Source organism: Passer domesticus, chromosome 2 (genome assembly GCF_036417665.1).
Source record: "Passer domesticus isolate bPasDom1 chromosome 2, bPasDom1.hap1, whole genome shotgun sequence".
NCBI lineage: Eukaryota > Metazoa > Chordata > Aves > Passeriformes > Passeridae > Passer > Passer domesticus.
In genome coordinates, this window is record NC_087475.1 from 60,654,656 (window position 1) to 60,681,329 (window position 26,674).

The 26,674-nt window shown below is 37.1% G+C and overlaps 1 protein-coding gene across 2 annotated transcripts in view; it reads left to right on the forward strand.

Annotated features, from left to right (window-relative positions):
• The window catches only part of NAA16 (N-alpha-acetyltransferase 16, NatA auxiliary subunit), a 62,451-nt gene extending 37,046 nt beyond the window's left edge, over positions 1–25,405 (forward strand). The window contains exons 10-20 of one of the 2 annotated variants that reach the window (XM_064408672.1): positions 12,921–12,993; positions 13,230–13,399; positions 13,770–13,926; positions 15,813–15,937; positions 16,475–16,688; positions 18,470–18,663; positions 19,403–19,511; positions 20,020–20,118; positions 20,701–20,844; positions 23,258–23,355; positions 23,618–25,405. In XM_064408672.1, coding sequence (XP_064264742.1) covers positions 12,921–12,993; positions 13,230–13,399; positions 13,770–13,926; positions 15,813–15,937; positions 16,475–16,688; positions 18,470–18,663; positions 19,403–19,511; positions 20,020–20,118; positions 20,701–20,844; positions 23,258–23,355; positions 23,618–23,818 — 1,584 coding nt within the window. In that variant the 3' untranslated portion in view covers positions 23,819–25,405. Of the gene's footprint in view, positions 1–3,029; positions 3,202–12,920; positions 12,994–13,229; positions 13,400–13,769; positions 13,927–15,812; positions 15,938–16,474; positions 16,689–18,469; positions 18,664–19,402; positions 19,512–20,019; positions 20,119–20,700; positions 20,845–23,257; positions 23,356–23,617 lie in introns of those variants that run through there. The other variant, XR_010356080.1, reaches the window with a different exon arrangement.
• Positions 25,406–26,674: the final 1,269 nt, after the last annotated feature.

The following is a 26,674-nucleotide window of genomic DNA, read 5'->3' on the forward strand; positions in this document are numbered from 1 at the left end:
CCACCTACTGTAATTTGGAATCTCCAGCTGTGATTTTATATCCATTTGCCAGCAGAGCCCTAATCACTTCCTAGAATTTCTTGCTTCAGGCTATTTACAAAGGGAAAAAACTTGTCACAGAATCTGCCTTTTAGACATGGTTTAACTTCAAAACACAGCTGAGTGACTGTAGACTGACATTAGGTTTGTGTTAAATGTGAGTAAACACATGGTTCACCACAGGACGCATGAAGCTGATGCTTCACAAGAACACGTTGTATTAAAGAGTGCAGTGGGGTTAGGCTGAGGATGTGATCAGCAGATCACGTACGATTGTTTCCGTAAAGTCCTTCATCAGCCTTGATTTTGGAGCTCTCAGTGGCACATATGGTATCTGCCTTTATTTCTGCAAAATTTCACAGTGCAAATTCTAATAGAAAGTGTTGTGCATTTGGTATTTTGTCAGTGATCATCTGCTTGTAGTCTCAATTAAAGAAAAAGAACTGTGCAAAGAAAACTTCCAGCTTAGAAATCAGCAATCATTTGGCCAGGCTGTTTATGTAGATGCTCACTAAATATGGGTTTTCCCCCATCTAGATGATGAAGAAAAAGTGAGAACAAAATACTAATAAAAGTCTAATAAAGTCATAATTGCATCCAGATTAATTTCTTAGGATGGATAGCTCATGTTCACTTTGAATAGGTTTCTGCTGAGGGGGTCAGTTTCTTCTAGCAAAGGTGCTGGTGTTGGTAACATGATGGAGTAGGGACTGTGGGTGTGACACTGGTGGGTCATTGTACTGTTGCCCCTGTCCTTGATGTGCTGTGTAAGTGCACAGCTGTTGGGAGGTGCTCAGTGGCACAGTTGTCTAAGGCTTGACAAATGTCATATGTGAGGTTATAAATGAGGTGCTGTGCTTTGGAGATCAGGACTTCAATTTTTACCAACTGATACAGTTACCTATATCTGCTGTTCCCAGTACCTGGTGCCTTACTGTGATCTACAGTGACAACTACAATGCCATATGTTTAAAAAGAAGATGGCCTTTAGCTCAAAAAAAATAGCTTGCTTTATGGGAGATGGTAGCAAAAATCCCATGAGCTGGCATCCTCATCTTGGAGTTTTAATATATAGAAATTCTGCACCAGAAAAGTTCTTGGTCTTTCTATACTGTGTATTTTGAAGGGGAGAATAAAAGACACAGAATTTATAGGACTCCAGCAGATTATGTTCTTAGGGAGCTGATTTATGAGTCTCTCATGCAATTCAGAATGGATTATCTAAGAGCCCTGTCATGCAGACAGAGTAGTTCCCATTCCCAATTGTCTGTTTCACCCTGCCATTTTTGCTGAAAGAACAGTACAAGTGTTTGAGTACCAGTGTCTGAGTCTGTAAAGCTTTAAATTTGTACTGTTTTTTTTCTTTGTATGTTGTGCTAATAAGCTAAAAGTTGAGTTGCTCAACAAAGCATTTCTGCAATGCCAACGTGAAAAGATGCATGGATTAAACATATGAAAATAGAAAAAAAAATACTAGGTGTCCTAATTGGAAAGTCCACAGACATGATTAAAAACAAAATCTATGAGAGGTGCTTGAATGTATTGGGGCCAGTTATGATAGTGTGTTTTGAAGAATTGTAGTTATTTCTGAAAAAAAGTCGTTTCTTAAGAGCACTTAAGACACGTAGTTCTCATATTGCCATTAGAGATTTATTCACTTGATGATCTTGCCATAAAATACTAAGTTTTTTGCATCATCAATTCATAAATATACTTGGAGGTAGTATGTATTTTAAAGTGAATTTCTGGTCTTTGTGACTTTTAACCAGATGACTGTGTAGTAAGACTTGTAGGTGGCTAATTACAATGAACTCATTCTGTGCAGGAGAGATCCATGGGAGGATAGCAGGGAGGCTATAATAATTAAACTTCATCCAGCATAAAGAAACTTACATGGTTGTGTTTTTGGGGTTTTGTTAACAAGATATCCTGCTTTCCTCTACAACTTTGAAATGTTACTTAAAACACAGCTTTAAAAATATAAATATAGTAGATTTTTTTACTTACAGTTTATATTTCTGTAATGGTATAAGCAATTTAATCTTAATAATTTGTTGATCATTTTTTTGGATAATCACCTAAACTACTACTATGTGAATGAAAGGTTGTGAAATGTTACTCTATATATGGGGGCTTTTATATGCTGAGAAACATGGAGCCTTTATAACGAAAATGTCTCAACACAATACAGTCTGTGTGTAAATTTAAATACTGGGATATGGGCGTCTTAGTCTCCTGTGCAGGCAAAGAGATTTTCTATCTAGCTGCTGGGCTTTTTTTTTTTCATACTACAAGTGATTTCATAGCTTTTATACTTTGCTTTGTGCTTTGTTATTATAAAAATATTGATATCAGCAAAGTATAGCCATTTTTCTTGAGTTTCCTTGAGTTATGTGAAACTTCTCATTTAAAAAGCCTATTGTATAACACGGAGGATTTTAAAATCTTTTTATCAGGTTTTTTTAGCTTCTAATCAGCAAGAGTACTTGACTAAATTACATCCTATTGATATCTTTCTGCTTGAATAAAATTTGCCTAGTTGATATAATTCTTATGTCAGGAATAAGCTGTAGGCTTTGTATGTTTGAGAAGCAAAAACTAGGATGTAGGAGTACCACTTTATTATTATGAGTTGTTTATGCCAAGGGTGAATGTAACTGGCTCTTGGCCGAATGTTTCTGCTGGAAGCTAATAACCTGAAGTATAAGCAATTACATGAGATAAAGTAATTTTCACATTCTGTAAGCTACAGTCCAGATGTATTAGAAATATCTGTGAAAAGCCTCGTTTGTTACTCTTCCTCACAAGAAATGGATCTTGAAGTGCTACCCTCACCTCCTTCCCAGAAAATTCTCTTTGTACTTGATCAATGCTCAGAAATCCTCTTTGGTTCCTCATACATGCTGGTCTCTTTATCCATGAGATAAAAAATCCAAAGAGTGAAGATCTTCAATTAGTCAACATCAAGGTTTACGTCGATTGTGTTGCAGGTGCATTGGTTGATTCCATTGAAGCTCGACATTAGTGCACATGTGCCCTTTTTCTGAGTATCTAAAATCATGGAGACTGTGAGGAAATACTGGATGACAGAAAATGTCTGGCTGGAAGAAACATCAGAAACAACAGTCTCAAAAAAAGGTGTAAGACTGTCTACACAGGAAGGTAGGCTGTCTTCAGTGAAGATCTTTCTTTAACCTTTCTGGAAAGAAGCCGTATTTCTTCCTTAATGTGGAAAGCTCAAGCAATGTAAAAGCAAGTTGCCAGTGTTGGTTGATTTTTATTTGTTTTTTTTTAGTTAGATGTTCTCTGCAGATTATTCGTAGATTACATTAAGGAAGTAAAAAACATTAGTTCTGTTAGGAACTAACAGATTATTGTTAGATTACATAGGGAAGTAAAAAACATGCGCTCAGAGGAAACTCTGCATTCTAAGAAGAAATACTTCTGAAAGATGAACTAAGGACAGCCCTTTGTTCATACTGGCTCCATCATTTCAAGTGTTAGGAAGTAGTGTCTTTGAGTTAAAATTCCAGGAGGAGTGATTTGGTATGTGGACTTACCCAGGATCTGTCTGACAACTGGCACATTGATAGTGAAAGATGGCATTTGTATTGTGCTGCTGGATCATAAGGAGGAGTAAGGAAATATTTTAAAATAAGTAGAGGAAGGGACAGGCATGGAAATGTCATTGTGGGTACAGCAAGGATGCAATGCTTCCACTCTGCAGTGAGAATGGGGAGTGTAAAACATGCTGATGGCTGACAATTTAGGTCTGTGAGGTAACATGTAAGCGAGGAGCTGACAGGTGTAGCAGTTGATTTATGAGCTATTCTATCAAGAGAGCTTTTTTTGTTTGAGTGATCTATCTTGGGATTAACCCATTTGGAGACTCACAATAAATGCTGTACATATCTCTGCTCATGATTGCTCCTACTGAAGTTTTGCTTATGTGAAATGATGTGCTTTCTTTACTGCAGTCCCCAGACTTGTCCAAAAGCTTTCAGAAAACCAGATTCTCATTAAATGAGTTGTGTGATGACCACAGTGTCATCTTACATAGAGTATTGGTGTGCTCTGAATTTGTATTTGTATTGTACTACATCTGCTATAAATTTTCCAATTGATTATGCTTGTACATAGCATTATTTTTAAGACATGTTGCTTCACCAGAGCAAGCATACAGAATAGCTGTTACAAGTTATTTTTTGAATGACAAATGCAAACTAAACTTAGATAAATGGAGGAAGTTTTTTGTTCTGGAGTTTAGTGTTTCAGCCTGTGTGAAAATTTGTGCTATTGACACTAGGAGAAGTATCATTTGTTTTATTTCAGGATTAGCTGTTAGCAGTGCTAGCAGCAATGGACACCAGTCATTTTAAATATGGTAGTGCAAAATTACTGCTTTGTGGTTAGCCAGTCATTACAAGCTGGAAGCTCTGTGGCAAAATTCCTGAGAGTAAATGTCTGCTTAACCACCACACACTGAGAAATGCTGAAATTGGTGACTAACTATGATACCATAAGATACGTATTCTACTGCAGTTTACATATTTTTGTCTTTCTCTGTTTAACATAAGCATATATACACATTTAAAAATGGTTTTCTCAGGGAAGCAGAAGGGAGTATTGGTGGCTCAGTTGAATAAATTTCAAAACAGAGATGTACCTATATGTGAATTGCTGTTAGTTTTAAAGCAACTATTTCATTGAGTGTTATACAAAACAGTAAAGCTACATCCTTGATATCTATATATGTCAAAGATAAACAAAAAATTTAAGGTGACTTGTGTTAAGTAAAGGACAAGTTATGCTTGTCCTGTTTTTCTGGTTTGATTTTCATGGTTGTAGAATATTTTTTGATTGTGACTTTATCGCGTTCAGATGTTAACTTAACACGCAAGCAATGGAAGTTGTCTGTATGAGGCTGACTAGGCTTTCACAATTGGAGTAATTTATTTGAATATTTTCTGTGGGCTTGTTCATACCACATTGGGTGAGGGAAAGCTGTGTCTGCTATATAAAAAGTTGTGGAGCAGAAACTTTTCAAGTGAGACAAAGGAAGCAGTTGCAAGTTAGTGTATAGCTGCCATGACTAAAAATGGAAATATTCAGTCATTTGCATACCCTACACCTTTTACTTTTTACACTGATAAATCTGAATGTTAATATCTTATGTTTGAAAGCAGGTAGATGTGGCATTTTTTAAATAATGGAGAAATGTTGCTTAAAAAAAAAAGTCAAAAGCAATCAGTCTGAGCCTTGCTGCAGAGTTGGGGTTTTTTTTGTTTTTCTCTAAACTAAGCTTATAGATGCTGTGATCTTAGATATTAATTTATATTGAATTATAATAAGTCATAGGAAATACAACTTCTTAGGTGGCTGCCCATAAACACCTTCATGTGTGGATTACATTGGGAGAGCATGAACTCAAACCTTTTGTCCAGAGCACACTGGCTCATGTTTGGCATGTTTTGTTCTTTGTCTCGATATAAAATAGATCTCAATTCATGCCCATTGCCTCTTGGCTATAGATGAAGATGCTTCTTGTCTTCATTAGGCTGTAGTAAAACACTTCAGAAAATGGAAGTGTTTTACTTCAGTTTACTGAAGTAAACTGAAGTTTTACTTCATTTACTACTTTTCCTACTTCCCTTCCCTCCTCCCCCCTATGTAGTTAATTAAATTTATGATCTTTCTTTTTTTTTCTTTTTGAGTCTATTGCCAGCTTCTTTATTTGAAACTTCCTTCCCTTTTCCATCCAGAAAGGAATCCATGGTCAAAGTGCCCTGGACTGAAATACCATATGATGTGTTGGGGTCATGCTAAATATCTTGTGATGGGGTCATGCTAGGTAGAGATTATCGGAAGTGTGCCTCTGTGACCCTTCTTAAGTATTTCTGCAGGCCTGAAATTTCACATCTAAGCACATCAGCATTTGTAGGGATGGCAACTTCAGATTGCAGATTTACCATATGGGCAGAGCTTAACTGGGTCTGAACCTGGGATCCTCCATCACAGTGTTTCCAGAGTCCCTTCTCAAGAAGGGAATACAAGTTTCTTGCCAGGCTGTATGTCTGGCTCATCCATCACAAGCAATGAAGTAACCCTTTCCACGGAGACTGTGAAAGTGTCTGTGAGCAGCAGGAGACATTCTTGTTTGTGCTGTCATTGTGTCAGAGCTTTTTCTAGTGCTAAGCTGTTTCTGGGGAAGGTTCAGTTTAGAATGGTGTGGAGACCATAGAATCAAAAGAAGGAACCAGCTTATTACAGTGCGAATCTTCATTTTTTGTGGGTTCAGCTTTCAGCTCTGTTGTGTTGGCTGGCTGTGTGTTTGTGTGTGTGAATGATTAGCACTGTCTCAGAAATGGACTGATACTGGAGAGAAAGCTCAAGAAAGGCTTGGTTTGGTGTGCCACAGACCAGCTGCAAACCCTGTTCAGAATGTTGCCATCAACGGCCTGCTCCAGAACTCTAAGCTAGCAACTGCATTATATTTTTTCAGTCTTAATTTATTTTGTATTAAGTTCATAAGTGTTACTCAGGGTGTATTGATACATGATGTGATACTGATACTGCTTCATGCACCTTATCACTCTCTTAGATAAAATCTTGTTGTGGGAAAGACTTCAAGTATTGGCATAAGACTCTTGTGGACTGTTTTTATTGTTACTTTTCCAGTTCCCAAGAGGCATTTAGAGTATTGCCTTAGGGCATGCAGTAGATGATCCTTTGTGTTGTGAACGATATTCCTAATTTGGTCACAAGGACTTTCTGTTAATGTCATCGTTTTCTGGCACAAGGATAATACTCAAAAGCCATCTTCCCAGTGGTGAAGACCACCCCCATCAACACTTAAATTCATAAGAAGCTGCCTGCCATCTGAGTGAGATTTGTCAGATTCCAGATTAGAGAACGTCTGTTTTAGGAATTGTTCTGTTTGCTTTACAAGACAAAATACCTTCATCCTGTGGAGGAAGAGCAAGTTCATAAAGGGTACCCCCTCCGCCCAGCTGTTTTCCCTTTCTTTTCCAGGCTTTTCTGCATTACAAGTCCTTTTGCTAGAACAGTAGAAGTTCTTTACCAATATAAGATGATATTCTTGTGAAATTACTCCTGTATTTTGAAGGAGGGAGAAAAGTTTGGCAGCAAACCATTGTCCTCCTCAGGAAAGTGCTACAGTTGTCTTTAAAATTGTCTGCATATTGAAATTCAGAAAGTAATGCTCCATGTAACACGGTCTGTGAAATGAAGGGCCTGCCCATAGAGAATATATCTGATTCTTATGCCAAAATATAGTTAGTGTTTGAACTTTCAGGCTGCTAACTATTTGGAAGATACCTGCTCAGTAATACCAAAGCAGTTTTGATTCCTGAATGTTGCAGGTCTTTTTCCTGCAACTGAAGGTTGATGTACTTCAGGATTGGATGTCTCAAATGAGTTCTGTTGCTTAGGTGGGGAATAAGAAGCACCAAAAACTTTCACTCTATTTTTTCCAGTCTGATACTAGATGGCTTTTGAATGTAGAATGATTCTTGTATGTCATCCTTCTCTTACATTTTTATTCAGGAGCTTTCTGAGGCAGATGAACCTGAGTAGGTGAGAGTCTTGTGAAATTTCTGTTTTTCCACTACCTATCTGCTTTAATTATTACCAGGTAAGTCCCTAGAAGTTACTTAAGAGAAGCATTCTTAGGTCACCTCATGAAAAACTGTTGTCCAGTTTTTCTCCTCTTGCCCTTTGTAGGAGGTTATGAGAAGGATTAGCCCAAGTTTTCCCACATGAAAGAGTCTCCAGCTCAAGGGGGTTTCAAACTTACAGAATCCATTGAATTCTGTTAGAAGATCAAGGTACAATTTTAGACACTGATATTTAAGAAGCTTGTAGATTTGACGCTGAGGTGAAACTGTTTTCTGGGACAGCAGCATCATCTTCTTAGGGACACTGTTTGCTGTTTAGGAGTAGGCTGCAGTAGACTGTGCTTGAGAGAGAATGAAGTGACTTTCATTAACACACAGAACAGAGAATCACTAGGTTGGAAGAGACCTTCAAGACCAACCCATGCTCCAACACATCAACTAAACCATGGCATCAAGTGCCATATCCAGTCTTTTTTAAAAATGCATCCAGGGATGGCAATTTTACCACCTCCCCAGGCAGACCATTTATCACCCTTTCTGTAAAAGACTTTCCTAATATTTAACCTATATTACTCTTAGAGCAGCTTGAGATTGTGTCCTCTGGTTCTGTCACTTGCTGTCTAGAGAAAGATACCAACCTCCACCTGACTACAGCCTTCTTTCAGGGAGTTGTAGAGAGTGATAAGGTCACCCCTGATTCTCCTTTTCTCCAGGCTAAACAACCCCAGCTCCCTCAGTTGTTCCTCATATGGCTTGTGTTCCAAGCCCCTCATCAGTCTTGTTGCTCTTCTCTGGACACACTCAAGCATCTCAATATTCTTCCAAAACTGAGGGGCCCAGAACTGGACACAGCACTCGAGATGTGGCCTCACCAGTGCCGAGTACAAGGGAAGGATGACCTCCCTGCTCTTGCTGGCCATACTATTCCTGATCCAGGCCAGGATGCCATTGGCCTTCTTGGCCACCAGGGCACACTGCTGGCTCGTGTTCAGCCGGCTGTTGACCAGCACCCCCCAGTCCCTTTCTGCCTGGGCACTGTCCAGCCACACCATCCCCAGCAGGGGTTATTGTGTGTACATCTCAGTACCAGGATTCAGTTTCCCTTTTGGTCATTTGGCTTTAAGAACAGAGCAGATCATAATGAATGTGTCTTCAGGAAATCAAAAGGCAAACCTGTGCCAAATGTCAGCATGTGGATTGCTTCCCAAACTGCCTTTGTATGGTAGCTTTTGACTTGTGCTTGTGCTGGAAGTGCTAGTAACTTCTTACAGAATTCTAATAGGAGCAACTGAGAACAAAAATACTTAAATAAAGTGTTTATAACGGATAAATGAACAAGGTGAAAATTACTATTGATACAGCTTAAGTCTAACCACTTTATAGTACATTACAATGATTCAGTTCCTCTTTTTTTGCAATTGTCTCATTGAAGGAAATACTGTGTTGGTGTTTGGAAGGTTGTCATTGAAACAGAAGTCTATTAGAGTTTTAATAGAATATGGAATCCAGCTAGGTTCTAGGTTGTGTAAATAAACCAGAGAATTTAAGCCTTTTACTTGAAAAATTTGCATCCTTGCTTTGTGGTAGTGGGCTGTTGAGTTCGTCTTCCATTATGTATTTCACTTCACATTTGTAATTTCATTCAACTTAATTCCATGTAATAACATGGAATGTAGGAAAAAAAAAACAAGCTAAAATTTAGGCTACTGTAGTTCTTACCTATTTTTTTTTTACCATGCATAGCCCTCCTTATGTCTAAAGAGAAATTTCTGTAGCAGGAGTCATTTGGTATATGGCATAGCATGCAGCACAGATTTTGATTTCATGACTGGCCTGTAGGTGCCACTGTGATAGCTACAAAAGATGGTACAAGAATTCTGGTCATCGCTTATTTACCTGGAAAACAGTCCCTTACGCTGTCCCTTACAAAAGAGGACACAAAACGTATCTTGGTGTGATCAGGTAATTGCAAACTAGTGATCACAGAAAAAGGTATTTCAGAGTTGGGATTTAAGTCAATTGGCTTCTTGTTACTTATAATTTAAAAAGAAATTAAAGTGTGTGTGCATTATATTTATTACAGTCTGTTTGTATTTCTCAACTATTGATTTTAAGACGTTTACTCAAAGTTTACTTTACAAAATTGTCCTTTCCAATGGAAATAAACTGCACAAGAATGGAAGAGCATTGCCACCTTTGTGGAGTCTCTGGCTGACATAGTACCAAGTGTGGAAGATGCTTCTTTTAACTTTCAGGATTACTACAGTTGGCAAGAATATATAATGGTTTGTGAGCACGTACAATTTCAATCTTTGGGAGGGTGTAGGAGGAAAAATGAGCACTTCACTTGTTTGTGCAAATGGGAAGGCTAAAGCCCATTTCCTCCTTCTTGGATTCTTGCTGCTCAGCTCATTGTTCTTCCATAATGAATGGAAGATGTAGATAGTGACCTATGAAAAGGTTTGAGGCTTGAATTTTCATTAAGAGGCTTCTGAAACTGGTGACCCCAGGAATCAATTCAGTCTTTTTGTAATGAAATGAGAGATCTGTTGATGACTTCAGCTACACTTCTGTGATACCTTAAGCTTTCTCAACTCAATGGCAAGAGAACACACTAGTTTCCTAGAATAATTCTATTTGAAATTAGCTTGTGGTCAGTATTACGGTATTTCCTGATACCTCAGCTCAATTTTTGAAAGCTATAAAATTATGAAGAATGCTGTGGCTTTTAGAAATAGTAAATATTGTTGTGTTTATAATGGCAGTGATAACTCTAGAATACAGATAATAGCAAATTCAAGAGACAGATTTTGTAACTAAATTTGCGGTTAATATGGACGCAAATTACAGTTCACATTTCCAGATCATTTGTTCCCTGAAGTGGCACACCAACCTAGAATTATTTTCCTAAATTACTAGCAACAGACTGAAGCATAAGCATAACAAGTAAGGGAAAAAGATACTGCCATTTTCATTGAGTATGTCTGCAAGAATCTAGCTATTCCATTTGCATTTTCTTAGCTGTTGCTTTCACTGAATACTTGTTTCCAAATGTATTGTTCATAGTAGCTTCCAGAATGAAAATTACAGTGCTTTTTCTTGAGCTGCAAAAGCCAGAACCACTGCAGAGTTCTGAATTTGGGAGAACTTGGCATTTTTTACAACAGAACACATCTTGGTATTCTCCATCTCCTCAAGATTCAGAGTATTTTATTTCATTGTTAATGTCAGCTGATTGAAGACCCTTATACAAGGATGTTCCAGGTCTGTCCAGTGCCCCTGCCTGCTGCTGATGGAATGAGTAATTTGCCATTGGTGCAGAGGTGGAACTGGGAGCAATCACTCATAACCCTGGTTACAGTCACTATCACTCAGCCAAAGCTGGGACCCAGGCACATGTGGCTCAGGGATGGTGATGCCATTCTTTTTGGTGCTAGCTTGGTCTTTGTCCAGATGTGAAGCTGTACGCCCAGTTGTGCAATATTTTAAACATTTATATGTAGAATTTGGTGGTGGGGTGTGCTTATGCAAGAAATGAAGCAGTCTTTCTCCCTTTACGCACAGTTGACTGATTATGAGGTTAGTGGCATCCAGATGAGGAAAACTTTTGGGAATACTTGGAAATTGCGGTGAAAATCAGCAAGAAAATAACACTTAGACAGTTGCATATACACACTGCAAGCCTGCTACCTGAAGCAGATGTTTCTGCTTTTAAACTTTTTTTTAGAGAAAAGAGTCTTCAAATATTTTCTGAGGGTGTTGATTTCTTCCAGTGAACAGATGTCTGAGGCAAGCAAGGGAACAACTTAATGCATTTGTTTGCCTTCATCCATTTACTTGTGACTTCTTCACATTCCTTTAGTACTTTGTAGTTATTTGAAGTCCAGTGACATTTTATTATATTTTATGAGATTTTGCTACTGAAACTCGTTTCTTATGAGATTTGCCCAGAGCTTTCCAGAATATATGTGTTTATACATTTTATTACACTTCTGAGATGTTTACAGTGGCTGTGTGTGACTTGGGCTTGTCATTTTCTCTGCTCTCTCTGAAAGCATTTTTGCCCATTGTGCTGGATTAGGTTAAATAAAGTGATATCTTTCAAACTGTATACTTTGATCTTCTGCAACAAGGTTTATTCTCTTCTCCCTTCTCCCGCAAAGTACATATTGAAATGAATGCATGCATTGTGCCTTTTTAAAATTTTGCTGTCTCCCTATAATTCTATTTTTCTCTTGCAATCAGCTTTTTAAATGTAGGATCATCTTTAGTTTTAACCATTGAAGTTTTAGGTTTTTACCATGTGGAGATTTCACCAGATGGTGAATGTAGCCATTATCCTGCTGTGCCTACAGTTGGGTCTTATATTTTAAGTCCCTTCTGTGTTTTGGGTGTATATACGTAGATCATATTTTTACTGTAATACAGTTCTTGTTACCTGAAGAGGCTCATTGGTTACTTGCTGGATATGGGAGGCATGTTTTGAATGAAGGTACAAAACAGGTTGAGCACTTCATAAAATGTCTAGAAATACTAAGTGGCATTTTTGAGCCGTGGACCTGGAATTGGAATAGTTGCCATGAAATGCACAGATACTAACATTTGTACTTACTGTGAATGTCAGACCTATATAGTGTGAGTTAAAAATGCATGGATGAATTTTGAGTCTTAAACCTAGAAATGAAAACTAGTATTGTTGACAAGGTCTGATTTTAGGAAGTATTATCTTTCAGTCAGTGTCTAGATTTTTGTCAGAAGATGGAACCTGCATTCTAGGCAACAATACTTTTCAAACAAAATGGCAGTCATTAATAGTAGAGATCAATCTGCCAAAAAACCACAGAAGTCTGTTTCATCATTATGGGAAGTTCATGCATGGTCTTTTAAAGCACCTTTTTTTTTTTTTTAATTGGCTCAGTTTCAATGCTTGCAAATGAATAGCCTAAATTAAGTTATATTTTGGAATTTTTACATAAGATACTAATCATACGCACTTGAATACCTTCTGCTGTAAGCTGTCTGAGATTAACCCTGTTTCCCTGCTGCATCACTAGCTAAAATGGGTGTTCAAAATACCTGCAAAAGATGAAGTAAACTATGTGAAGATATATCCATTTTTTTCCAAATTAAGTAGTTATTTTTGTATAGTTTATCTAATTTGCTCAAGTGTTCTTTTCAGTGTATTAGTTTCTGTTAAAATGATAATAAAGCAAAATTTAAGCACATACTATTTTTTATATATAGGTTTCTACAATCCAGGAACTTGTTACTGGTTATGAAGCCTCTTTGAAAACTTGTGACCTTTTTAGTACAAGTGGTAAGTTTCTATGTTCTTGCGTTAATCACCCTGTAGCTACTAATACTGTTCATGAAAGTTATCAAGAACTGTTGAAGTGCTGATACTTCTTGCAAAAAAATAGTTACTATATTTTCTAGTAAAATAATTCATCACAAGAAATATTTGCTGAATTTGCCAAGCTTTGTTTTGTGTTCACTTTTCAAATGCAGTCTTCAGCTTTACTGGTTATTGTAACCTGTCCCATTTTGTTGCAGAAAATGGAGAGAAAGAGCCCCCAACAACACTGCTTTGGGTTCGGTATTTCCTGGCACAGCACTTTGACAAACTTGGCCAGTGTTCTTTGGCCTTGGATTACATTAATGCTGCAATTGCAAGCACTCCAACATTAATAGAGCTATTCTATTTAAAAGCAAAAATTTACAAGGTAAAAGGGGAATTTGGACACCTGGAGTACCTAGTGTATTAAAAAAACATCAACCCATCAGACTGGTGTGAATGTGTGGGTAATATTTCAGTTAGCAGTTCTGGGCATCAGTTTTCATGTGGGTTTCTTTTTGGGCACTATTTTGTCATGAAGGAAATGAAAACCCTTTTGTTTGGGTTTTGCAAAGCCAGTCACAAATTACAGTGAATTTTAATTCTGAAGAAAATCTGGGGCGGGGGGGGTGGGTGGGAATGAGAGTAACACTGGCTTTGGGTTCTGATGGAGAAATACCAATAACAAATAAAGATTTCAGGAGGTGGTCAATAGCTGGCCTCAGCTGAAAGTTGACTATTTAATTTCTCCCTAACAGCATGTAGGTAACATCAAGGAAGCTGCCAAATGGATGGATGAAGCACAGTCTTTGGATACTGCAGACAGATTTATCAATTCTAAATGTGCTAAATACATGCTGCGAGCAAATATGGTGAAGGATGCAGAGGAGATGTGCTCTAAATTCACAAGGGCAAGTACATTGCTTTAACTAAGAGGTGTTTTTCTTGCCTCTGGTGGTTTTTCACTCATAACTTTTGATCAAATATTGTTTATTAATATCCATTTTTATTATAATACTGCTCTGCCTGATAGTAAGGAACTACACAGAATCGTAGAACAGTTTGTATTGGAAAGAACCTTTTAAAGATGGAATAGTCCAATGCCACTGCCATGGGTGTGGACATCTTTGGCTAACTCAAGTTGCTCAAAGCTGCATCTATCCCAGTTTTGAATACTTCCAGGGGCAGGACATCAACAACTTTCCTGGGCAGCTACAATCCGGTGTATTGCCGCATTATCACAGAAAATATTTTTTTTCCAAGCATCCAGTTTAAAGCTGCCTTCTTTAAGTTCAAATCTTTTGCTCTGTGGATGTTGCTACTGATCCTGGTGAAAAGTCTCTTTCTGTCATACGAACTTCCTTTATATACTGGCAGGCTACTGTAAGGTCTCCCTGGAGCCTGCCTGCTGTTCTCCAGGGTGAACCTCAACTCTCTCAGCCTTTTGTCACAGGACAGGTGTTCCAGCCTTTTGATTTTTCATGGCTTTTCTCTGAATCTGTTCTGACAGGCCCATGTCCCTCTTGTGCTGGGGGCCCTGGAGATAGATGCAGTACTGCAGTTGTCTGCACCCACTAAATACTGGAAAAAATGGATGTTCAGGAGTAGTTGTCCAGAAGTTTGGTTTTTTTTGCCATACTTCAAAATACTGCTTTTGAAATGCATCTGATGGATACCTTGTTTCCTTTTGGTACCATCTGATCTAACTGCACAGGAATGTGTACTATATTTGTTATGATTTAGTAGTAACATAAATTAATTTATATTTGAACATTTCATTCCTTTAAGCTAGTATTACGCACAAAGACTTTGTTAAAACAGAGTCTGTGCTAAAAGATGAAATAAGCACTTAAAATTCTATTTTTTTGACATTGGGCAAAATTTGGATTCATAAATACCAGATTTTCATACAACTTATGGAACTAAATATGAAGACTACTTTGTGTGATATCCTGGAGTACATAAATTAGGCTCCTTCATTCCTTTAAATTCTAGGTGTGGTAACATTTGAAATTGGATTCAAGCTTGTTAGGTATTTCTAGGAATGATTGAAAATTTGATGACGAAAACTCATCATGTTTGCTTGTCAGAAGTGCTAAAGACAGAACTTTATGATAGACATTTGGAAAGACAGGATATCATCCTTAGTAACTAAATGTTGAGTGTAACTGGGTCTTCTTTCTGCTATAGATTGTTCTGAAAACCTAATGGCTAATAATAATGATATATGGGATGTTTCACCAGTTTACTTAGTCTCTAGAGCATACTATTATAAAGTCTCAATCCTAGGATTCTTTTTCCTGTCAAAACATCATGTATAAATCTAACTTCGCTTATTTAGACAAACAAGTTCTAAGAAATGTGTAATTGCTCATATTGCATGATAAAGCAGTGGTAGATTTTTAGACTGGTGGATGCCACTTGCCTGGTTGAGAACAGCCAGCTAAAATTGTTTGCTGAACTCAAGGAATATTGTAAAATAATGTTATTTTGTTCCCCCAAATTGTAGAAGTGAGACTGTGTGTACAAGCATGAATTAATCTTAAAAACTCTCTGTTGAGACATTAGTCTTCAGGTAATTGGGGTTTTTAAATCATTTCAATCTATTACTTTCTGTCTGGGGGAGCATAGAATATCACAAGTATTATTCCCACTTGAACACTGGGTTAATTTCCTATTGTATTTCAAACACATTGAATGATTTATTGTTTGCTCCTGATGGCCTGAAACCAGGCACAGTTGAAAGACGCAGTTGGTAAATTACAATAGCAAAAGCTGATGATGACTCTTATTTCAGGAAGGAACTTCTGCTATGGAGAACCTTAACGAGATGCAGTGTATGTGGTTCCAGACGGAATGTGCCGCTGCTTATCAAAGGCTTGGGAAGTACGGTGACGCCTTGAAAAAATGTCATGAAGTAGAAAGGGTAAGTAGGTACAAACACCACCCACTGCTTCCCCAGTATTTCTCATCTGCAAATTAAGATACTTATTGATGTAATCAGCACAATTTTGTATGCTAGAAGCATATAAAACTTCTAGTATAATGGCTTTTAACAGCACATTAATACTTGATGATTTGTAACAGATGTCTTCTCTAACTATTATGTGAAAGACTATTATTGGAGTGAAAAGGTTTCAATATAAAATACCATATCTTCTATGCAGCTATTCCTGCATTAACTTTACACTGACTTTTAACAATTGTGTTTCCAATCAGAAAAGTCACATTTCAGTTGGCTTTTAGAGTGCCTAAGTCTTTGAATAATCACATTATAGGCTTTGTTAACTGAGATTTTTCTCTACTGATGGGTTCTCTTGACCAATCAGTGTTACAAGGATATGTCTATACTTGTTAAATATTGTCTGTAAATAATATCAATTGTAACTTTATTCACCTCTGTCTAATAAAAAGCAGACTAAGTAAAGGATGAGTATATGAGTGTGTTCTTTTTGTTTTTAAGCATTTTTTTGAGATAACAGATGATCAATTTGACTTCCACACGTACTGCATGAGAAAGATGACTCTCCGTGCCTATGTAGACCTTCTGAGATTAGAAGATGTGCTCAGGAAACATGCCTTCTACTTCAAGGCTGCCCGATCAGCAATTGAAATTTACTTGAAGCTCCATGATAATCCTCTTACCAATGAAAGCAAAGAGCAAGAAGTGAATTCAGGTATATACATAAACTTTAATGAAGGCTCATATGTCTATGACACATATAAAAGCTTAGGCTAAGGAAATTATGTGTTACAGAGTAAATAGAACACAATTTTTTCTTCTGTCACAATAACTGAAAAGAGATCATGGATAACAGGCTATAGTTCTCTCTTCACATCCCATTACTTTGTAGAACTAGAACATGAATGAACCTAGCTGTAGTTTTGGAGTACTTGGCGAGGAGTGACGTTTCAGAACATTAAAATCAGATTCAGTTCAGCCATTAGATAAATATTAATAACTAATGAGTTTTGAAGCAATTGATAGATTTTGTGGAAAAGCAGTCTAAATTGTAAGAATTTCATTTTTGTCTTGTGTATTTAATTCATTACATGGTAATACTAGTTACTACTGCATTAAGTGTTACCACTTTTCACACAACTTGAGGACCAAAGAATAAATGGGTAAATGTGTTAGCAATATTAATACATTTAGAACGTTACTTAAAACTAGTATTAATGGAAAACAGACATTATTAGGAAGGCAGTGGGGTGTTGTTTGGAAATCTGAGGATTCAATGGCTGATTATTTAAGATTTATTTTTTTTTTTTACTTTCAGATAAATAGTTGCTTCTCCGTTAGTGGAATTGCAATTACTGCCAGCATTGCAGTGGCTGTTAACTAAAGCAGTGAAATTCATGTCTGTTTTTTTGCAAAGGGAAAAAGTATTTGACCTGGGGGGAAAGGAAAGCTAAACTAAAAGTGACAATTAATATTGCAAATAAAATCTTACCTTTATTTGGAGGTGAATAAGTTTTTCTATACCTGCCTATGAATAATGAAGAGGCATATTTGACAGTTGAACTTGCACCTTTTTTTCTCTCCAGCTTTAATTTATTTCTGTATATAATGTAAGATATATATATATATATCTTACATTATATACAGCATGTGGCAGAGGATAGCAATATATCATAAAGGTGGGTGGTGTCTAAGAAGTCATGTTAGTTCATTTGCCTGCTGCTCATTGGGATCCAGTAGGCTTATCTGTGGGAGGAGGCAGCACTGTGTGGATGGGGTAAAAAGAGCACTTGCCTCCTTGCATCAGAATAGGGATGACCCAAGCAGGGAGGTCAGGCTGCCATAGCCCCAGAAAAGATGTGTTAGTCCCTTGGGAGCCTATTTTTCTGTGTCTTGCCACATTTAGCAAAAATCCTACTCTCAGTGAAACACCAGTAAACAGACAGGTAGCTGCAGTTTTATTCTGGCTAAACTGATCATTTCCATTTAGTTATCCCATGGCATTTGCATGACATCAGTGCAGTTAGCATGGCTGTATATTAGTCAGACACTTTAATGAAAAATAGCAAGTTTAGCATGTTTTCAGATGGAGTGTAAATCTATTTGGGTGTTTCTAGATGGCATTAGAAGCAAGCTGAGCTGCAGTCAAAATGAGAGCTCAGTTCAATTTCTAAGGTAAAACCTGTGACAGATATAACAACTTTATGTAGCTGACATAAAATCACTGAGGTTTGAATCACTGAGGTTTGAATCACTGAGGTTTCTGTCACAGCCATGTAAGAGAAAATATGCAAGATCAAGTGTTGTGTTAGGCTGTAAATACCAGTCCAGCAGCAGTGTTGGCCTGTGTAGTGGTGATACTCTCGTGACTGTTGGTAGTTACGGAAATCACTTAAGTTTGCCATATTGAGGTGGTGAGAAGCATAATGACCTGAGTTGTTTGAGAGAAACAAGATTTTGAATTAAATATGTTGTATGTTGTCTGTTACTTTGTAGAAAATCTCTCAGCCAAAGAATTGAAGAAAATGCTTAGTAAGCAAAGAAGAGCACAGAAGAAAGCAAAACTTGAAGAAGAAAGAAAGCATGCGGAAAGAGAACGACAGCAAAAAAATCAAAAGAAAAAGAGAGATGAAGAGGAGGAGGAAACTAGTGGACCCAGGGAAGAGCTGGTTCCTGAAAAACTGGAAAGGGTTAGCATCGCCTTCCTTGTTAAACTCTCATGATAATCATAAAAAGCCTATAATATGGGTTTGCTATCAGATTCTCCTAAAAAAATCTAGGTGTTTTTATAAAATAATTTTTGCAAGTAGAGGTACTTTTTTGTTGTCCATCTCATTTTACACTAAAGAGAAATATTTTTCCTCAATAAATCCAAGTTCTGTATTAATACTGTTACTTTCCTTAGATCTCAGGGCTTTTTCCCAAGCAGTAGGTAATACTTCATTAAAATAGATACTGAACAAAAAGATGCATTTTTCTTGAAGAATCTGCTTTTCATACAGTGAATAGAGGAAAAGGTAACAGAAATTATTGCAGTTTGAAAAGTTTGAAGGCATGAGCCGGTATTTTACTATGCATATGAAGAACTACCTCTGTTATTACAAGTAGTAATAAACTAGTAAACTTCAAGCTTGTTGTCTAAGGTGGTTGTATTTAATAGTTTCCTAAATGCTAAATTACAGCACTGAGTGCACAAGCAGTGCCAGAGTTAACAATGATGTTGTCTTTGTCAACATTAAATAATGAATAAACACTTTCAAAAATCTTGCTGTTGAAATAAAAATGTTATGGTTCAGTTTAATTCAGAAAGCTAGCTTCAGTTCACCTTTGACCTCTGGTTATTTAAATGCTTTGAATAACAGAAACTATTGGAGTTTTATTTGACATTTATTTTAAGCCATAATTTTCACTGTTTTTTTATTAAAACAGGTAGAAAATCCATTAGAAGAAGCCATAAAGTTCCTTATACCACTTAAGAATCTTATTGGAGATGATATAGAAACACACTTATTAGCATTTGAAATATACTTTAGAAAAGGTAAAGTACTGCTTAATTTTATTTTTGCTTTACAAAATTTTAGTCCTTCAGTTCAGCCTGTGTTATCCAAGTGTAGTGGAAAATGATCTGGAATACTTAGGTGACTGAAGCTGAGGTGTGCATCATATCCAGTAATAATAGAATAAATAGTGTTTTTGTTTAAACAAAACCCTTAAACAAAAAAAGCCCTAAGAGCAGATGGTATTGTGGTATATATTCTTAAATACTGTGGAATGGTATTTGTAGTATGATTTTTAGTTATCTAGAGGAGACCAAAGCTAAATAGGTGGTAACATCTGTGCAGTGTTGCCAGAGTTGCAGCAGCAAGAACTTCTTTTTTATTAAGCAATTTGAATGGGAAAATAAGCTTCATTTGTAATTCTGTATAGAAAGTGATGTTTCTAGTATTTGTACTAGATTTACTAAAGAAAACAGTAACTGATTATAATGAGAAAATGTTCTGTATTCTTAATCTTGGTTTCCTAATATTTTTTTCTCCTTCCTACAGGAAAGTTTCTCTTAATGTTACAGTCTGTCAAAAGAGCTTTTGCTATCAACAGGAATAACCCATGGTTACATGAGTGCTTGATTAAATTCTCTAAAGCTGGTATGTGTGTAGAAAATATGTAATTATAAAGATACAAGAAGTTACATTTTGCAAGGACATAATTTCCTATTTTTGCGACATATACTCTTGAAACATAAACTGATACGAAGAAAAATAAAAACAAATAGATTTTTTTCACCAAAGAAAACATAGGCTGTGCTATCCAGTGTACTGTGTATTATACCTTCCTCTATTAATCCACCAGGTGGACCCAACAACTCATTTTGGATAGATTTCACAGAAAAGTGGGTGTTCTAAGGATCCTGGAAAAGCTTAAGGTTTAAGAAAATAAGTGGCAGATACAGGAGAATGATTCTGACTGAAACAATTTGTGTGGTGAACTTGTAATAGAAAGTTTACATGACAGACCACCCTTTATGAATGTTTCAGTAAATTTATTAATGCTTCCTCAGTAAATACATCAGCAGTGTTTGTGTTGACACATTTTGATTTGAGATTTGTGTTTCTGTGCAGAAATTTTAAAACTGGGACTTTTAGCAGTGATTTATGTGGTTTCAGTGTTTTCTACAGTTGTTTAAAAGGCGTTTTTTTGCTTCTCTCTCCCCTGCCTTCCCTCTCTAGTGTCTGACCATAGTAACCTCCCAGAAATTGTGAGCAAGGTCCTAACTCAAGAAATGCAGAAAATCTTTGTTAATAAAAACTTGGAGAGTTTTAATGAAGAATTTCTCAAACACAATGCTACCTCCATTCAGCACCAACTGTCAGGTTTGTCTAACTTTTCCATGCTCTTGAAAAGGAGATGATGTAAGTGATGTAAATCCAGAGTCTTTATCTGCAGTCTGCAAGGCCAGGTTGGATAGAGCTTAGGGCATCCTGGTCCAGTGTAAGGTGGCCTTGGGAATGGAAGAGCATGTGGAACTAGATGATCTTTAAGGTTCCTTCAGATCAAACCATTCTGTGAATTCATACATAAATTCTAATGAGATGTAAAATTGCATGTTTTATGGGGGGGTTGGGGGGGGGGGGGCATTTCTGTCTGTTTGTGCCATTTTTTTAAAATGTACTTCACTTTTTCATTAGATGCATAAGAAATCTGCTCCTTACCTTCAAAAAGTGCGGTCAAACCACTATAGATACTCAAGTTTTAAGTGCTGTCATCCTTCCTGTTACAGCTTTTTTCTTAAGTAACACATTAACAAAATCCCATATACATTAGCAAGTGCTTTTCCCTGTTTTCTTTTCAGCTGGAATGTCTCTGTTCCTACTCATAATTTTATCATGTAGCAACAGCATCAATAAAAGTACCATGATGAACTTGTTATGCAGCCTTTGCTTTTCTACTTCATGGTCAGCAGTGAAAATATTGAAATCTGACACTTAGTGTTTATTTAGAAGAGCCACAAGTAGCTGCTGGAGCTGAGTCAAAGGAAAATGGAATTGAATGATTACAGAAAGTTTTGAAATATTGATGTGGCTTGATAAGCTGGTAGAGAAAATAAAATGCATTTCCAGCAGTTAAGAAACAAAAGTAAGTGTAGTTTTATCAGGCACTTCAAGTACTTAGTGCTAACCTCAGCTGGTCTTTAAAAGTTGTGCAGGGTCTGTCCAGAATAACTGGAAGAAGTTAGCTTCGGAGGATTGCTCATCGCTCTAAAGGAAGGTTAGGTAGAATACCATAAACTTCATTGGCTTCTATAAGATCCATGTTTCAGGACAGCATTTTTAGAGAAATACTTTTACCTCTTTCCTGCAAGCAGGCTCAAGACTTGGGAAGTCAAGTACAGATATTTCAGCAGTCAGTTGCTCCTAATTCTTAGAGATGTGTTCTTCCACTCTTGTAACTCTTGAACATCTCACTGGCTGCTTTACAGGTCTTATTTTCTGATCCTCCAGTGTTACAGAAAACACTACAGTTGGTAGCTTTAGGACTTCAGCTGTGTATCAGTCTTCTGTTTATGCTGAAACAGGTTTGAGGCAATTGACGTACCTACTGTACAATTTTAAGTTTCTTGAACAGTTATCTTTAATTCAAGTTTGCAAATATGAAGATCTGGAAGACCTAAACCCTAAGTCTGAGAGCACAAATGAGTGCTTTCTGAGCTTAAAATTACTAGTAAAAAACTGTAAGCAGACTTCTAACCTCTTTCCAATTTCTGTACCATAGCCTCCCTAACTTTAGGCAAGAGTTACTAGGCTAATATAAGTGTTTTGGGCAGTAATGGCTCTGCATTGAGTCCAGCAATTTATTTTCTTAAACCTACAAAAAGCAGTAAGAACTAGGAAACTTTATTTAATTGGGAAAACTAATAAGTGAGAAAAGGAGTTGAGCAAAACCAAAAGACAGACAAAACATTCAGAATGTGGGGTTTTAACTTTTACAGTAAAATTATTACGTTTTTTGGGTTTTGCAGTAGATTACATAGTGGGATGGGTCTGGCCTCTGTACTTGGGCAAAGGAAAATACATGAAATGCCAACACATTCATTAGGATGAGCTATTAAATTAAGGCAGTGATGATACAAGGAGCAGAATTTTGCAGTGATGCCCAGGCCAGTTTTGGTAAATGGTTTGTGGTCTGAGAAGCTGTGTACTTCCATGATGCAGTGTTTTCCTTTCCTCCAATGTAGTCTGGTCCAGGCAAAGCACCAGACTTGTGCTGCACTTTCCTTGTACCCGAGCTGTGTCCTTAGCTCCAGGTCAGCAGCCATGGCCCTGTGTTCTGCCATGTGGGCTGGCCTGAGCATTTATTGGGCCATGTTCCACAGTTTAGTAACTGTTGTTCACTTAGCTTCAGTACTTCTAAAGAGAATTCAGTGTGTCTCTGAGAATTACTCACTCCTGCATTTGTTGGATGGATTTCATTTAGCCTGCTGATTTGAAGGGCTTGTCATCAATGCACTCTGATATTTTTCTCTACTGAAGATCTGTCAGTCAAGTGAGGCATGTCACTTTTGCAGGAACAGGTCTCCTGTATTTTTCAATCCTTATGCTTCTAATAAATTTCAAAATGGCTTTAGTTTCATTAGTTTCCCATTGCAAATCGGGGAGGAAGATACAGTTTATTAAAACTTGTAAGAAGTCTAATTCACATTTATGTGTAAGTTTTCAGGTTGTGTGTCTGTATATGTCGTATGGCATTTAGGAAAACTAAACATTGTGGGTTTTGTCTTGTGATAAGGTGCAAAGATGATGTATTTCCTGGACAAATCAAGACAAGAAAAAGCAATTGCTGTTGCAACTAGATTGGATAAAAGCATGAGAGACAAAAATGTGAAGGTAAAAGATACAGTATATAAAGCCACCAACTGTGTGGAATCTTAAATAGTGTATAATTTAATGCAGGATAATGTGCATGCTTAATTTACCATGATAAATGATTACTTGAAAGAGCAAGGTTTCAAATTTTTCCTGTAAGTAAAAGATGCATAAATACCAATAGAGAAACCTGTTTGCTCAAACTAGTGGTGTTTAAGAATGTGCCCTTAAAAATAAAACAATTTTGAATTGTATTTATTAACTGATGCTTTTGTTTCTTTAGACATTAACGAAGGTTTTTGAGGCGTTGCTTGATGGCAGTTTTGGAAGCTGCCATGCTCAATGTGAAGAATATCAAGCAGCATGTCATAAACTGTTTCCTTTTACGTCTGCCTTCATGCCTGCCACAAACGAAGACAACAGCAGCATTGCATCTGTGAATCACACGGCCATTAACCATGATTTGCTGTCCAATGAAATCTGAAGTAGTGTGTGCAAGCCCCTGTGTGTGTGTATACCTACATGCACACATGTATATGAAACTCTGACTCATTACATGCTGGCTGGATTCAGATCAGGGTTACTTTTCCAGGTTGTATTTTAATATCTTTAACAGGTATCTAAAACAAAATATTTGGATAGTTAAATGGAGTATGCTATTAGGGTTTTTTTTCCTCCCAATGAAAACTGCCAATATTTATGTAAACATCTTTAATCAGCATTTTTCATGTTTATACTTGTACAGGTTTAAGTCTTTTAATAATTCATCAGCCCTCCCTCACAATAATATGGATATTAAAGACTGCTTTCACTTAAGTGTTGTTACATATGCAGGTATATGTGAACATATCTTGTTAATAAATTATCATTTGAGAGTTTTTAGCAGATTGAGACTGAAGTGCTGCTTGAATTGCCCTCTTTGTCTTTACTGTTCTTTAGGGGTTTTTTTCTGGGTTGTTTTGGTTGGATTTCTTTTTTAATCTTTGGTCAGTTTGGTTTCTTTTGAAGCACAGCAACAATGAAAGCATTGGGGGGGTTGCATGTTTTTGTCAGGTGTGTGTCTTATATGGAACCAGTGTTGACAGATATGATGATTAGGTTTGTGTAAAAAAACTCAAACCAACAAATATCTAAGGTTTTTTGGAAACGATTCCCTCTACTTTGTGTTCCATAGCTATTGTTTCCTTAGTTTTATGGTCAGTTTAACATTTTAAAGTTTTAATATCCTGAAGCAATTCCCTGAGAAGACATAACGAATTTGAATACTGTTGTTTGTCCTTTGTTCCATCTCCCCTTTCCACTTCTTCCTTCTGGTTTCTCCCCATTTGTTCGCTTATTGATACTTAGGATGAAAAAGCTGCTCCAATTTTGTGCAAGTGCAGAAGGTACAGTAATGGGGAATACAGTTTTTCTCTACATCATAAAAACTCACTGGTGGGTGTGCTGTATTACCTCCATTAAAAGTCTTAGTTGTCTACTTAAGTATTATGGCCAATACTCCAGAATTTCTCCTGCCTAAATGCTATTGCTCTAGGTGCTGAAAGTCAAAACAGAGAAATATGTTTTACATTTTAAAACTGTTTAAGGGAGCACAAAGAGGCTGACTACAAATCATAATGAACCTTTTTCTTACTTTGTATTCTGGTGCATTAACTATTAAATATACCACACATCAAAATGGAAGTTTAAATCTAATATACCTATTTAAAGCATAGCGTTGCTAGACAAAATGGCTACATATCACATGACAGCTTTACATTCTATAAAGACTGCTATCAAAACATAATTATACTGTGGCTTGTACAGAAAATTTCTGGAAACTGTAATGGAATTATTCAATCTCGGTTTGTTTTTATTTCACTGCAGTGTAAATAATTTCAGTAATATTAACTAGCCCCTCAAAGGCAAATACCAGTTCATGAAGAGGGGATTTTATTAAGACAAATAAACTGTTCTAATTAAAATTCTCCTTTGTGTGTCATCTGTTTAGATCAAAAAAATTGTTGAATGGAAAAGTCACTGTAAAATATTGCCAACATATGTTATGCTGTAATAAATTATTTTGTACACATTTGCCTTTGGTTTGAAATTTTTGCAAGTTTATGGACATCAAACTTTAACCCATCATTCTCATTTTTTTTCTATTGAGTTGCAACATTCACTGGTTTAATGTTAACTCTGTAAGTAGTTATGAAAAAAATTACTATTTGGCAGATTGAGATCTGTATCTATAAATAGTAATGGCTTCAGACTGCAATCAGTGGATTTAGATCTGATAGCAGGGAGAGATTTTTTCCTGTGAGGATGGTGAGGCACTTGAACAGGGTCTGGAAGCCCCATCCCTGGCAGTGTTCCAGGCCAGGTTGGATGGAGTTCTGAGCAACCTGGTCTAAGGGAAGGTGTCCCTGCCTGTGGCAGGGGGTTGGAACCAGGCAGTGTTAAAGGTCCCTTCCAACCCAAACCATTCCGTGATTCTGTGATAGTAACACACTACCCTGAGAAGTGGTAATGTGGTCTTGTCTTAAGTATTCACCATGTGCTGTTTGCTCTGGAACAACTGGTTCAAAGATGTCTCGGGCAGGGAAAGGTGGACCGTAATACTTCCATTGCTAGACATTTAATTCAGGCCTTCAAAAAGAGGCAATGGCAGTCTAGATAGGACTGCTTATCCAGTCCTGTGCTGTTTAGCTTGACACTTGAAGTCAGACTTAAACAAAAACACCCAGGGTACCTCTTCAGCAGTGGATTCCTTGATAATGTAGATGAATAGTTTTGATATCTAGGCTAAGAGTTACAGGAACTGAAGAGAATTCTGGAAATTGAGTCTTCTGTCATGCAGTGAGTGGTTTGGTTTTCTCTTAGAACTGCTGGAGGCATGCAGCCTGCTGAGTTTTCCTCAGGGCTCTCATTGCAGGTGTGAACTTCTTGGGGTAACAAATGCTTGGCAGTCTGATCTCCTCCAAATTTCATGTTTGTTGCAGTTGGGTAGAGTGTGCTGTGTACCCTAACACCTTAAGGTGTTCTGGCACAAAGAAGGAAAATACGCAAATGCAGCACAAGGCTGCTGGCAGAATGCAGGACCTCGTTTGTCTAAACAAGCCTGGCAGTGTTAGATCATTCAGAGGGATGAGCTAAATTGAGCTTCCTGAACTGATAGAGATGTTTTATCTTTTGACTGGTCTGATTTCTGGTGGTTAATGAGTTCATCAGGCTCATCTGGCCAGAACCCAGTACAGAGGAAGTGTGGCAGCAGTGGTCTGAAGCAGGGCAGCTCCTCTTCTGTTGCAGTGCTGCTGCTTGGGACACTGTACCAGCACTGAGCTAGCATGGCTCAGGAGTC